General features: G+C 39.4%; 1 protein-coding gene across 1 annotated transcript in view; it reads left to right on the top strand.

The window, feature by feature from the left end:
* Positions 1-14831, top strand: part of LOC132827975 (alpha-1,6-mannosylglycoprotein 6-beta-N-acetylglucosaminyltransferase B) — an 860566-nt gene that overhangs the window by 635533 nt on the left and 210202 nt on the right. The window contains exon 11 of the mRNA XM_060844829.1: positions 8737-8868. Within this exon, the coding sequence (XP_060700812.1) occupies positions 8737-8868 (132 nt within the window). The remainder of the gene's footprint in view (positions 1-8736; positions 8869-14831) is intronic.

The following is a 14831-nucleotide window of genomic DNA, read 5'->3' as shown; positions in this document are numbered from 1 at the left end:
ACATTTGACAATGTGCCACATAAAAGACTGAAGCAGAAGGTTAGATACCAGGGCAGTAAGTAAAGAGTATTGGCTTGGATAGAGGATTGACTGATTGACAGAAAGTAGAGGGTCAGGATAAATGGTTCCTTCTCTGGATGGTGAATTCTAACTAATGGGGTGCCACAAAGTTCAGCTCTTGGACCTTAATTGTTTGCAATCTATAGAAATGATCAGTAAGCAGGGACCGAGTGCAACATAGCAAAATCCGTGAATACTAAAATGAATGGGAAAACAGGCTGGGTTAAGAAGATAAAGAGTCTACTGATGGATATTGACAGGCTAGGTGAAAAGGCCAGAATTAAGCAGATGGAGATTAATGTAGATTAGTGTGAGGTTGTATACTTTGGTTGGAAAAATAAAAGGGCAAGTTATTATATTTAAATAGGAAGCTGATTCAAAGTGTTTCAGTGCAGAGGAATCTGGGAGGCTTTGTACATGAATTGCAGAAAGTGGGTATGTAGGTGGAGCATATAATAAGAAAGGCAAATGGAATCCTGGCATTTATTTCAAAAGGCCTGGATTATAAAATTAAAGAAGTGTTCTTACAATTATATAAGATGGTGGTCACACCAGAGTTGGAGTTTATGTCCAGCTTTCATCTCCTTACTTGATGAAGGATGTGGTGACACTGGAGGCAGTTCAGAGGTGGTTCACCAGATTGATTCCAAGGATGAAAAGTTTGTCATTTGAGGAGTGGTTGAATAGCTTTGACTTGTACTTACTGGCGTTCAAAAGAATGGTGGGGTGGGGGGGCGGGGTTGGGGGCTGAAAGAGTGGAATGTGAATCTGATTGAAGTATATAAAATGCTAAAGGGGATTGTTAAGGTGAAGGTTGAACCTCTACAGAGGTTCTCATGAAACCATGCTTACACTGATGAATTGAACTTCATTTTCCAAATGTTCAGTTATCTCTTCCTTTATGAATGACTCCAGCAACTTCCCTCCTACATAGATTCATCCTTGTGGGACAGTCTCAAATAAGAAGTCACAGGTATAGAGTGAGATGAGGTAGATTCAAAACTGAGATGAAAAGAAACTACTTCTCTCAGAGGGTTGTGAATCTGTGGAACTCACTGCCCCAGAGTGCAACAGATTCAAGAGAGAAATAGATATGATTCTGATGAAAAGTGCAATAAAGGGCAATGGGGAGCAGGCAGGAAAGTGGAGTTGAGACCAGGAGAAGATCAGCCATGATCATGTTAAATGGCAGAACATGTTCAAAGGGCTGAATTGTTTACTACCATTCCTAATTCCTATGTGCCACGTGGAGTGAATCAAATTGATTGAAGATGGTACCTGCGATGCTGGGAATCTCTGGAAGAAACCAATTGGTACCTAAAATGACATCAGAATAATAAGGGAAATGGTAGGTAGCATCCTCGCAGCTGCTCCCTCTCCATTACTGCGGGTGCGTAACGTTCAGTAGATTTACAGTTCAGTCCACCCATAATGGCTTCTATAGTCAAATAACTTGATCACACTTGTGAACAAATGTGACGACTTGGATAAGGTAGCGGGGGCAATCTTTTTTTCTTGAAACATGCCAATGAGGAATACATACTTTCGGAAGAACATGAGGAGGAAAGAAAACTGGCTAAGAAAAGATGAAGAAGTAAAATACAAAGTGCTTTGATCTGTGTGCAGAGAGAATGAATGCAATCACCTGGTAGCGTGGAATAAATTTCACAGATTAAACTTCTGTCAGCAACTTTAGATTACAGTTTGTCATGGATAAGAGGAGGAAGTGAATTGAATTACATTTATTGTTTCGCCCCCTTCTGTCTTTCACAGAGTTGATTTTTAATTTATTTCTTTATTCCTCTCCTCTTCAAAAACAATGCAAGGGTGGTGTTACCCCCCAACACTGTTGGTGAGGTCCAATTTAAAATTACCTACAGCTTCTTCCTTAGGGCAAAACCAAGACAGGATTTATTAATATATCCAAAACCAGGCAATCATTTGTAACACATGCACACAGACAAGGAAGAAAAGAAGAGAAAGGAAATAAGCCACAAATTATGAATTACATAAAAAATCAAAGACATTGGCATTAAGTAGTATGCATCAGAATTCAGAAAATGGAGGACCTTTCAGTTGCTGAGCTGAGACATTCTTATTGCAGTGCCTTGGAAATGGTAAAATTACAATTGAAGGTGCAGTAGTTGTAAACTTGTAATCAGTTCACTTTGAAGATATCTGAGAGAGTTTGAGACCAGAAACTGGAGTGAGCTGAGCCTGGAGTGCTGTTTGCTATTTTCTCTGCTGGTGTTAGGATCAGTCTGCCAAAATGCAATACTGTATAATTAATGCTGTTCAAACCCAGCAATTTCATGGAAATAGGGTTTATGGTTCAGTCACCTCAATTTTCAGAATTGCTTTGATGATCCCTCTTCCTAACCAGCAGTTACCAGGACAGAGGCAAACTCAGAATCTTCTTTGGAATGTTATAACTCACAGTAGAAAGAACATTCCAGGCAAGTCAATACAAAGGAGCCCCAGATACTGAACCCACAGCTAGCTTTGGTCTAAAAGAAAGCCATCAAAACCCAATGATAGAGTCATATAGCACGGAAACAGACCCTTCGGTCCAACGTGTCTGTGCTGACCAGACATCCCAAACTGATCCAGTCCTATTTGCCAGCATTTGGCCCATATCCCTTTAATCGCTTCCTACTACTATAGTAAATAATTGAAGGTGCATTTGCACCAAGTCAAGTGTACTTGCCTTCATTGGTGAGAACATTGAGTATAGGAGTTGGGATGTTATGTTGTGGCTGTGCAGGACATTAGTGAGGCCATTTTTGGAATATTGCATCAAATTCTGGTCTCCCTGCTATAAGAAAGATGTTGTGAAACTTGACAGGGCTCAGAAAAGATTAACAAGGATGTTGCCAGGTGTGGAGGGTTTGAGCTATAGGGAGAAGCTGAATAGACTGGAGTTATTTTCCCTGGTGTGTCAACAGCTGAGGGTGATCTTGTAGAAGTTTATAAAATCATGAGAAGCATGGATAAAGTGAAGAGTCAAGATCTTTTCCCTGAGATAGGGGAGTAGAAAATTAGATAGCATAGCTTTAAGGTGAGGGGGAAAGATTTAAAAAGGATCATAGGGGCATCTTTTTCACACGGAGGGTGGTGTGTGACTTGAACAAGTTGCTGGAGAAAGTGGTGGAGGCTGGTACAATTACAACATTTAAAAGGCATCTGGATGGGTATCTGAGTAGGAAGTGATTAAAGGGACATGGGCCAAATACTGGCAAATGGGACTAGATTAGTTTGGGATGTCTGGTCAGCACAGGTAAGTTGGACTGAAGGGAGTGTTTCCATGCTACATGACTCTATCATTGGGTTTTGATGGCTTTCTTTTAGACCAAAACCAGCTGCGGGTGCAGTATCTGAGGCTCCTTTCTATTGACTTGCCTGGAATGTTCTTTCTACTGTGAGTTATAACATTCCAAAGAAGATTCTGAGTTTGCCTCTGTCATGGTAACTGCTGGATATTTCTAGAAGCAGCCAACTTGCCCATTCTGCGTTTGATAACAGACATTTTGCATCCACCAAATTCCATTTTTTACTATTGAAAGAGAAAGTTAAACAACATATGGTTTAAAACAAGATTCTTTATTCACACCTTTTGAGCATGGCAGGTGTCCACTTAATATTCTCTTCACATCGTTTTAACACTTCAGTGAATGATATAGAAATAAGACACACAGGAAACCAAGTGTTTTCTCTTGACTTTCACCACGCTACTTACCTGAACATTGGCACCAAGTTAGTTGGCATAACATCTCACATGCCATAGGTATAATTCCTACATTGAATATTAGTTCTAAAATTAAAAAGTTCAAGACTGATAGGCTGTGGTTGTTTTCCCTGGAGCATCAGAGGCTGAGGGGTGACCGTATAGAGGTTTATAAGATCATGGGGGGCATGGATAGGGTAAATAGACAAGGTCTTTTCCTTGGGGTGGAGGAGTCTAGATGTCAAAGGAATTGGTTTAGGGTAAAAGAGGAAAGATTTAAAAAGGACCTAAGGGGCAACGTTTTCACGCAGATGGTGGTGCGTGTACGGAATGAGCTGCTAGAGGAAGTGGTGCAGGCTGGTACAATGGCCACATTTAAAAGGAATCTGGATGGGTGTATGAATAGAAAGAGTTTTGAGGGACATGGGCCAAATGCTCCAAATGGGACTGGATTGGTTTAGGATATCTGATTGGCATGGATAAATCGGACCACAGGGTATGTTTCCATGCTGTACATGTCTATGACTCTATGACAAATGATTCCTTTTGATGTGGACCACTACATGGTGATGTCCTACTGTCAGAAATCTTGACAATGTTGTGTGCCCTACCTATTGGATGATGCAGAGGTAAAATGAAGGGAAACCTGGAAAGATCTTCTGTCTGCTGAGTGAATTTTGAACACCGAAACAAAATGGAAATCAAATTAATTTTCTAAGAAATTAATACTTCTGGCCTGTGGGCTGGAGGCTTGTGACCAGGCGTGTTCTGCGAGGATCAGTGCTAAATCCATTGCTTTTATAATTTATATAAATGATTGGATGTGAATATAGAAGGTATGGTTTGTAAGTTCGCAGATGACATCAAAATTGGTTGTAGAGTGGACGGCCAAGAAGGTTACCTCAGAGTACAACGGGACCTTGATCAGATGGGCCATTGGCCCGAAGAGTATCAGATGGAGTTTAATTTAGATAAATGTGAGGTGCTACATTTTGGAAAGACAAATCAGAGCAGGACATGGACTCTTAATGGTAAGGTCCTGGGGAGTGTTGGCAAACAAAGAGACCTTGGAGTGGAAGGCTCATAGTTCCTTGAACATAGAATCTCAGGTAGATAGGATAGTGAAGAAGGCATTGGGTATCTTTTCCCTTACTAGTCAGAGCATTGAGTAAAGAAGTTGGATTAGATTAGATTCCCTATAGTGTGGAAATAGATACCCTCCGAAGAGTAACCCACCCAGACCCATTTCCCTCTGACTAATGCACCTAACAATATGGGCAATTTAGTGTGGCCAATTCACTTGACCTTTGGGAGGAAATCAGAGCATCCAGAGGAAACCCACATAGACATGGGGAGAATGTGCAAACTCCACACAGACAGTTGCCTGAGGCGGGAATCAAACCCAGGTCCCTGGCACTGTGAGACAACAGTGCTAACCACTATGCCACCATGTCACCCTTTTGGTAGGTCATTTTGCTCTGTACAGGACCTTGATGAAGCCACTTTTGGAATACTGCATTCAATTCTAGTCTCCCTGCTATTGGAATGATATTATGAAACTTGACAGGATTCAGAAAAGATTCACAAGGATTTTGCCAAAGTTGGAGAGATTTGAGCTAAAGGGAAAGGCTGAATAGGCTACGGTTATTTTCCTGGTGAGTCAGAAGCCGAGGGTGGCGTTATAGAAGTTTCTAAAATCATGAAGGGCATGGATAGGGTGAATAGCCAAGGTCATTTCCCCAGGATATGGCAACTTAAAATGGAGGGCATATGTTTAGGGTGAGAGAGGAAGGATTTTAAAAAGACCTTAGGTGCAAATGTTTCACACAGAGGGTGGTCCATGTATGGAATGAGCTGCCAAAGGAAGTGTTGGAGGCTGGTACGATTACAACTTATAAAAGGCAACTTATACAACTTATCTGGATGCATACATGAATAAGAAGAGTTTAGAGGAACATGGGCCAAATTAATGGTTCCAATTTAAATGTTTTGCAAGAAATATGCTCTGAGCTTTGATTGTGTTCTATAGATTAAATTATGCATTTTATTATGCATTCAGTTCATTGCTTATGATTTATATTTATGGGACTAGATTGATTTAGGATATCTGGTCAGCATGGACAAGTTGGACCAAAGAGTCTGCTTTCATGCTGCACATCTCGATGATTCTATAACTGACGTATAATTAGATTGCCAGAAAATGTTATCCTGTGTTTTTGGTTATGTTTGAATACAAATCCCTCTGAACATTTGGCAATGTAGAACATTGTACAATGCTCTAAAATGCTAAGGTAATCCTTAACTAATACTAGCTTCCAAATCACTAGCTAATCCTTATATTGTTTTGAGTTTGGGATATTGTTTACCCAGCCCTTGATAGCAGTCCTATGAAGCTCGTAGATTGTCATAATAACTAATTCATTAATGTCCTTTGGGGAAAGAAACCTGTAATCCTTGCATGTCTGGATGATGTGTAACTGCAGTCACACACAATGTAATCAATTCTTAGCTGCTCTTTGAACAACCTTGAAAGTCAATCAGTGCTTTCAAGTCACTTGAGCAGTTCAGTGAGAAGACCTACCATCACTTTCCTCCAGAACAGTAGGGATTGGCAATAAATAAAACCTGGTCAACAATGCACACATCCTAAGAATCAATTTTTATAAAATTAATGGTTCCAATTTAAATTTTTGCAAGAAATATGTTCTGAGTTTTGATTGTGTTCTATAGATTAAATTATGTATTTTATTATGCATTCAGTTCATTGCTTATGATTAATGTTGTCACCAGTTTAGTTTGTATCATGCACTGATCTGTTTGCATCCCCATCCCAATGTACCTCACAATAGATATCTATAAACAGAAGCAAAAGTTCACATTTTAATAACATCGCATTGACAATCCAAGCCTTGCTCATTCTAAACAGTAAATCATATATGATATAATGATGCAAAAAAAGAAGCAGATTATACTGAGTATACAAAAGTCTCAGAATTCTTTTAAAAAATCATTCAGAGGTTGTAAGTGTTGCTGACAAGGCCAGCATTTGAGAACGCAATGATGGAGGGTACTCTATAGGATGTTTAGAGAGGCAGTTCATTAAATGAAATGAAAAATAGAAACCATTGTCTGTGCTGTCTCACTAATCCAGCAATCTCAATATTGTAATGTCTTTGGCTGCATCCTGGTACACAAGTTGACTGTGTGCTTACTGTTCTATCAATGAAGATTCATGATTATTCTAACAAGCCTATTTGATTAGTTGGCCTGCTAAAAAACAATCAATAGCAATTCTAACCAACTTGCATCTACACTAATCAGAATTACAAAGTTCCTTCCTCTGGGTGATTTACTGAACTTTCCTTCTGGAGCTTAGTGGAGGATGGAAATCAGCATATTTGTGAATATTGACAATATTCAATATGATTCAGAGTTTATACATAAAATTATCATCTTTTTGTGTCTATGTATGAGAAATGCATTGTCTGTGAAATTGGGCTCTGTAGGTTTGTCACTACAGGTGTCAATTTAATGACAGCATGGCATTTGTGACATACATGCGTATGTTCAGCTGAATGCCATCATGATGAAGACACTAGTCTAGGCATTATAATGCAATGCAGATTTACAGTAGCCCTGACATTTCAGACCTCCTACTCCAGTGAACACTTGCGGCTGTACAGGACATTGGTTATGCCACTTTTGGAATATCACATACAATTCTATCGGAAGGATGTTGTGAAACTTGAAAGGGTTCAGAAGAGATTTACAAGGATTTTGCCAGGGTTGAAAGGTTTGAGTTTTAGGCTAAAATAGGCTGGGGTTGTTTTCAGTGGAGCATTGGAGGCTGAAGGGTGACCTTACAGAGGTTTATAAAATCATGAGGGGCATGGATAGGATAAATAGTCAAGATCTTTTTCCTGGGGTGGTGGGAGTCCAGAACTAGAGGATTTAGGTTTAGGGTGAGAACGAAAAGATATAAAAAGGACATAAGGGGCAATGTTTTCACGCAGAGGGTGGTACATGTGTGGAATGAGCTGCCAGAGGAAATGGTGGAGGCTGGTATAATTGCAACATTTAAAAGGCATCTGGGTGAGTCTATGAATAGGAAGAGTTTAAAGGGATATGGGCCAAATGCTGGCAAAGGGGACTAGATTAGGTTAGGATATCTGGTCAGATGTGTTGTTTCCGTTCTGTACATCTCTATGACTCTAAAAGGCAAATGGCTGAACAAGCATTCATCAACAGGGAGGAAGTCTCTCCACCCTACATCCATCTACCAAAGAGTTATTTACAGAGAGCATCAACCATCCTCGGGTTAGTTGCTGATTAATTTCTACTGGCTCTACTTCAGTTTATACAAGTGCTGGGCAACTTGCTGAGTTTTCAGAGTTTGGGAAGTCAACAGGGATTTGCGCTACACATGGACAAGGCGTTGGTGCTGATCACTTGGGCTTTACTTGCTCCCTGTCATAATGCGACAGTTTGATTGAGACAAAGATAAAGCAGAGGCAGAAAATGGCATATTGTCTGTATGATGTGGAGGTGCTGGTGTTGGACTGGGATGGACAAAGTTAAAAGTCACACTAACACCAGGTTATAGTCCAACAGGTTTATTTAGAAGTACAAGCTTTTGGAGTGCTGCTCCTTCAACAGGTAGCTAGAGGGAAGGAGGAGGTGAACATGGAGAAGAGCTCTCCGCAAGGGACCTTATCCACCTAGAGTCTTCCAGGAACATTTGCTTTCCTTTATCAGTGCCAAGATCAGTGCGCGTCATCTGTGCTTTATAAAAGAGGTTCTCCAAGAATCAGTCTACATTTCCAGCTCAATCTAACTTTTTCTGCCATTGGGTTTTGCTTTTAACATCTGTGTTAAAGTGAATGCAATGATTTGTAGCATATAAATGTATATGTTAATTTTATGTATTTATTTATTTATTTGCTGTTGATCAGTTTCCTAGGTGTTCCTCCAGGGAGGGGAAGTTGTCCTCTGACTGCACCATTATCTTTTGACTTAATATACACGGATTATCATGGACTTCAACAAATGAAACAAAACATGGGTCTTTCTTTCAAAAAATACAAGTAAGTAAAGTTGAAATTGCCAGATTGTTGAATAACTAGAAAAGAGTAATTGCAATTGGAAAAAGTAATTGCAATTGGAAATGAACAAAATAAAAAGTACATTTTGTTTGATGAATTCTGATGAAGCCAATTAAAAATTATATGCCTATGATATTTTAGTGCCTAACAATTAGCAATTGCATGTGTACAAAGCTTTCGGTTTGTTAACATGATTAAAGATAGATTGAGATCGTGTTACATGAAAAAAGAAATCTGGAGCAGTGATAGCTCTTTAATCTGACCTTGTGTATGATTTTTTCTATTAGTTACTTTCGACAAATCACTAATAAAAATTTTCATTGGTAAAAGAGAGCTTTCATTTAACACCATAGAAAAATGTTAAGTTTCTCATAATTTGAGCAAATTTTACTATTTTCACACCATTTGCATGGTGTGACAGAAAATTTATAAAACATCAATTTTTCAGTTTTGATTTTATATCATGGATAGTGCATTCCCAGTTGTAGAATAAGTTACTTAAGTAGCACAATGACGATGAGAGAACACTAAGCATTGATTTCAAAGTAACTAAATTCTAGGACAATAGTTACCCAGAACACAATTCAAAATCTAAAACAAAACTATTGCACTCACTGTGGGACCAAGAGAGATATAAATAGCCTGAAAGACTCACAAAAACAATTGCCTAAAAGGAAAATCTCAAATGCCAACAAGATTACAATTGGAAAGTGAAAATGGAAAGGAACCCATGGACAAACATCATGCCCATTCCATTCTGGTTTGAAAATCATAGTCTTAAAACTGCAGCCCAGGACTTGCTGTCAATTGGATTAATATCTTTTTTGTTATCTGCTATTTGATTTATAATCAGAGTTAATCAGTCCACCTGTAATGCTTTGTCTTTTATCACACAACAACAATGATTCTATCAATTCCACCAAGAAAATAGAGAGTATACTTTCCAATTTAGTACCACTTGAAGAGAGGTTTGCACAGTAGAGGAGTTATCTCCAATAAGAGAGAATCTAACCACATCCCCTTGACTGTTTATAGCATTTTCATCACTGAATACCCTATCATCACTATTTAGGGAAGTAACAATGTCCAGAATTTTAAGAGAACCAGTCATTCACATACTCTGGCTACAAGAATTAATCAGAGGCTGGATATTCTTCAGCTCATAACTCTCTTTTTCCAATGCCTTTCCAACATCCACAAGGCATGAATCAGAAGTAAGGTAAAAGGTTTTCTACTTGTCTGGATGACAGCAATTCTAACAACTCTCAAGAAATTTGACACTTTCCAGGAAAAAGTGGCTTGTTTGATTGCTCCCTATTCAATGTCTTAAATGTTCATATCCTCCACTACTGAAGTACAATGAATGCACTGCATGCCACGTACAAGACACTCTGCAACGACTTGTACAAGTCTTCTTCACAAAACTATGACCTCTAATACTGAGAAGATTAAAGGCAAGATGGCATACAAGAACATTACCACCAGGATGTTGCCCTCCTGGTTGCACATTATCCTGGCTTATAATTCATCTTTCCTTCATTACCGCTGGGTTAAACTCCTGGAACTCCATCCCTAAGACCACTGAAGAAATACCTTAAAAACACAGAGAACAGCAGCTCAGAAAGTGATTCACCACTTCTCACTGGCAATTCTAGATGGGCAGTGGATGCCAACCTTGCCATAGAAAAGTACAGCACAGAACAGGCCCTTAGGCCCTTGTGCCGATGTTTAATCCTACTGTGATTAAATAGTCATAAATCCTAATGCCAAATAGTCATAAACCTTATCCCTCAGAATTCTTTCCAAAACTTTGCTGACCACAGACATAAGAGTGACTGGTCTTTACTTGCTAGGGAGTTCCCTATTGCCCTTCTTGAAAAGAGGAACAACATTTGCCTCCTTCCATGTTGGCTGTAGTTGAAAAAAAATTTGGAAATTCAATGCATTCATTAATGCCACCCAATTTGCAACCCTCCAGTTATCTTCCCATTCATTTTATAACCTCTCAACCTGAATTAATGATGTGTTCTGTTGTTGGTAAAGCTGTCCAGCTAGAATAGTAAGTCATATTTTCATATGGCAAAAAAAATGTCTTGATGAAAGAGTTCAACTGCATATAGCATCTCAACAAATCTCTTCAGAAGAACAAAATGAAGGATTGAGGTAAATTGATATTAGGAATCTCGTGAAAATCCCATGTTGAGGTTCTTTAGAGAAGTTTACTTCACCTAGTTCTGCTATTAATGCCATGAATGCTCTGATACCATCAGAATGAATTTTCACTTTGCTGATGATAGTACCTTGGACAAATTACTTCCCAGGCAAAGACAAGTGTCAACTGATTCACTGTAGACAGAATTGAATCATGGCAGAAAGCAGTGTTGTCTTGAATGTAAAGATGACCAAGTCAACTCCTTTGTTCAGAGTATATAATCATAATACAAGTTCCTTTCCTCCACTAATAATTGATACAGGTATTTAGATTTATAACTCCTCGTCATATTCAATTGCCTTGCCGCAAAAAGAACAAAAATCAAAAACAGCTGGATAATCGAAAACTTGGGTGCAGATCTTTCAAAATATACATTGTTACCACAGTTGGCAACTTTAATTTTCCCAACATTAGAACAACTGAAACAAAACTTTAGAAGCCTTTTTGACATGCTTTCAAAAAAAAATCCAGGTCTTATCTTAAATGTAGCAAAACCCAAAGCAATTAATCACAGTGCATTAGATAAGGATGCCCATCCCATCTTGGGACTGTACTTCCTAGAGCAATAGATAGAGTCATAGAATCATAGAGATGTACAGTATGGAAACAGACCCTTCGGTCCAACCCGTCCATGCCAACCAGATATCCTAACCCAATTTAGTCCCACTTGCCAGCACCCGGCCCATATTCCTCCAAACCCTTCCTATTCATATACCCATCCAAATGCCTCTTAAATGTTGCAGTTGTACCAGCCTCCACCACATCCTGTGTCAGCTCATTCCATACACGTACTATCCTCTGCGTGAAAAAGTTGCCCCTTAGGTCTCTTTTATATCTTTCCCCTCTCACCCTAAACCTATGCCCTCCAGTTCTGTACTCCCCAACCCCAGGGAAAAAAACTTTGTCTATTTATCCTATCCATGCCCCTCATAATTTTGTAAACCTCTATAAGGTCACCCCTCAGCCTCCGAGGCTCCAGGGAAAACAGTCCCAGCCTGTTCAGCCTCTCCCTGTAGCTCAAATCCTCCAACCCTGGCAACATCCTTGTAAATCTTTTCTGAACCCTTTCAAGTTTCACAACATCTTTCCGATAGGAAGGAGACCAGAATTGCACGCAATATTCCAACAGTGGCCTAACCAATGTTCTGTACAGCCACAATATGACCTCCCAACTCCTGTACTCAATGAAGGACCAATAAAGGAAAGCATACCAAACCACGGTTCCCTCATTTTATTGAGCAATCATTGCGTTGCAGAATTCCTTGTAGATTACCATTAATCATGAGAGCTCTTACCTCCTTTCCAAATAATTACACTGGAAACAATGTTTCTTCAATCATAGAACACTCTCTAATAATAATAATTCCTTCCCATCATAACGTCAGAGTGGGGATGTTCGGTGATGATGGTCTAATGTTCAACACCATTCATAACTCTTCACATATTGAAGCAGTCCATGTCCAAATGCAGCAAGATTTGGACAACATCCAAGGTTGGAGCTGATAAATGGCAACAATATTCACACAACAGAAGTGCCAGGTAATGACCATCTCCAATAAGAGAAAATCTCATCATCATATTTTGACATTCAATGTCATTACCATCAATGATTCCCTCCCTATCAACTTCCAAGGGGGCTATAGAAACTGAACTGCACAAGCCATATAAATAAATGGGAATGAGATCAGATGGTAAAATGTTTTTGGCTTACAGTTCTTTCTAACATCATAACTGAACATCCGTGATCATTATGTAAATACAAGAACTGTAGCAAATGAACACATCCAAAAAATGCCCAAATTGAAGCTGAACTTATTTGTTCCCTTGTCTCCTGAACAAATTCAATTGCTGAGAATTATTACTTCATAGAATCCCTAAAGGGCAGAAGAATGCCTATCAAGTTAGCACTGGCCCTCAAAAGGACCTACCAGCCAGACTCAGCCCTCCCTATCCCCTATCCCCATAACTCCACATTTATCATGAGTCATCTATGTAACCTACACATCCCTGGACACTATAGGCAATTTTAGCATGGCCTTGGATTGTGGGAGGAAACTGGAGCACCCGGTGTAAATTCACACAGACACAGACACACTATAAGCAGACAGTCAGAGACTGGCTGGAATCAAACTCGGGTCCCTGCCACAGTGACGCAGCATTGCTAACCATTGTGCCACCCTCAGATTGCTATAGTTCACAGGCAGCTTTGAAAATTCGTCACTTGACATGTGATAATGAGTCTAAAATGTTCATGCAATTGCAAATTTGTTAAGTATTAACTATTTCATCGTAAAGATTTGTCAGTTGTATCTTATGGTCATGCCAGCTAAGAACAGTGTAGTACATTTGGATGCATAGGATGGGGAAGGAAACTGCAGGGGATGGACAAACTTGAAATGTGGAGCTTATTCATGGAACAGCTACTGTGGGTCCTTGTTAAATATATGCCTATCAGCCAGGGAGGTAATTGTCGAGAGAGGGAGCCATGGTTTACTAAAGAAGTTGAAGCTCTTGTCAAGAGAAAGAAGAAGGCTTATGTAAGGATGAGGTGTGAAAACTCAATTAGGATGCTTGAGAGATATAAGTTAGTCAGAAACGATCTAAAGAGAGGGCTAAGAAAAGCTAGGAAGGATCATGAGAAGTTGTTCATGGATAGGATCAAGGAAAGCCTTAAGGCCTTCTATAGGTATATCAGGAATAAAAGAATGACTAGAGTAAGATTATGGCCAATCAAAGACAGTAGTGGGAATTTGTGTGTGGAACCTGAGGACATAAGAGAAGCACTTAATGAATACTTTTCATCAGTATTCACATTGGAAAAGGGTAATGTTAGTGAGAATACGGAGATACAGGCCTCAATATTAGATGGGATTGCGGTTGACAAAGAGGAGGTTTTAGAAATTTTAGAAGATTTGAAAATAGATAAGACCCCTAGGCTGGATGGGATTTATCCTTGGATTCTCTGTGAAGCCAGGGAGGAGATTGCAGAGTCTTTGCCTTTGATCTTTGTCATCATTGTCGAAAGGAGTAATGACAAAAGATTGGAGGATAGCAAATGTTGTTCCCTTGTTAAAGAAGGGGAGTTGGGCAACCCTGGTAATTATAGACCAGTGAGCCTTACTTCGATTGTGGGTAAGTGTTGGAAATTGATAATCATCAGGAAAGGAATAATTTTATTAGGGATAGTCAACATGGTTTTGTGAAGGGTAGGTCATGCCTAGCTAACCTTATTGAGTTCTTTGAGAAGTTGATAAAAACAGGTGGATGATGGTAAAGCGGTTGATGTGGTAAATATGGTCTTCAGTAAGGCATATGATATGGTTCCACATGGTAGGCTATTGCACAAAATACGGAGTTTCGAGATTGAAGGTGATTTCGCAGTTTGGATCAGCAATTGGCTAGCTGAAAGAATACAGAGGGGAGTGGTTGATGGGAAATGTTCATCCTGGAGTTCAGTTGCCAGTGGTGTGCTGCAAGGATCTGTTTTAGGGCCACTGCTGTTTGTCATTTTTATAAATGATCTGGATGTGGGGGTAGAAGGACGAGTTAATAAATTTGCAGATGACACTAAATGAGGCAGAGTTGTGGATACTGCCGAAGGATGTTATGGGTTACAGAAAGACATAGATAAGATGCAGAGCTAAGCTGAGAAGTGGCAAATGGAGTTTAATGCAGAAAAGTGTGAGGTAGTTCAGTTTGGAAGAAGTAACAGGAATGCAGAATGGTAAAACTT

Source organism: Hemiscyllium ocellatum, chromosome 25, assembly GCF_020745735.1.
Source record: "Hemiscyllium ocellatum isolate sHemOce1 chromosome 25, sHemOce1.pat.X.cur, whole genome shotgun sequence".
NCBI classification, from domain to species: Eukaryota; Metazoa; Chordata; class Chondrichthyes; order Orectolobiformes; family Hemiscylliidae; genus Hemiscyllium; species Hemiscyllium ocellatum.
Note: the sequence above shows the minus strand (reverse complement) of the source record. Positions and strands in the feature narration are given on the sequence as shown.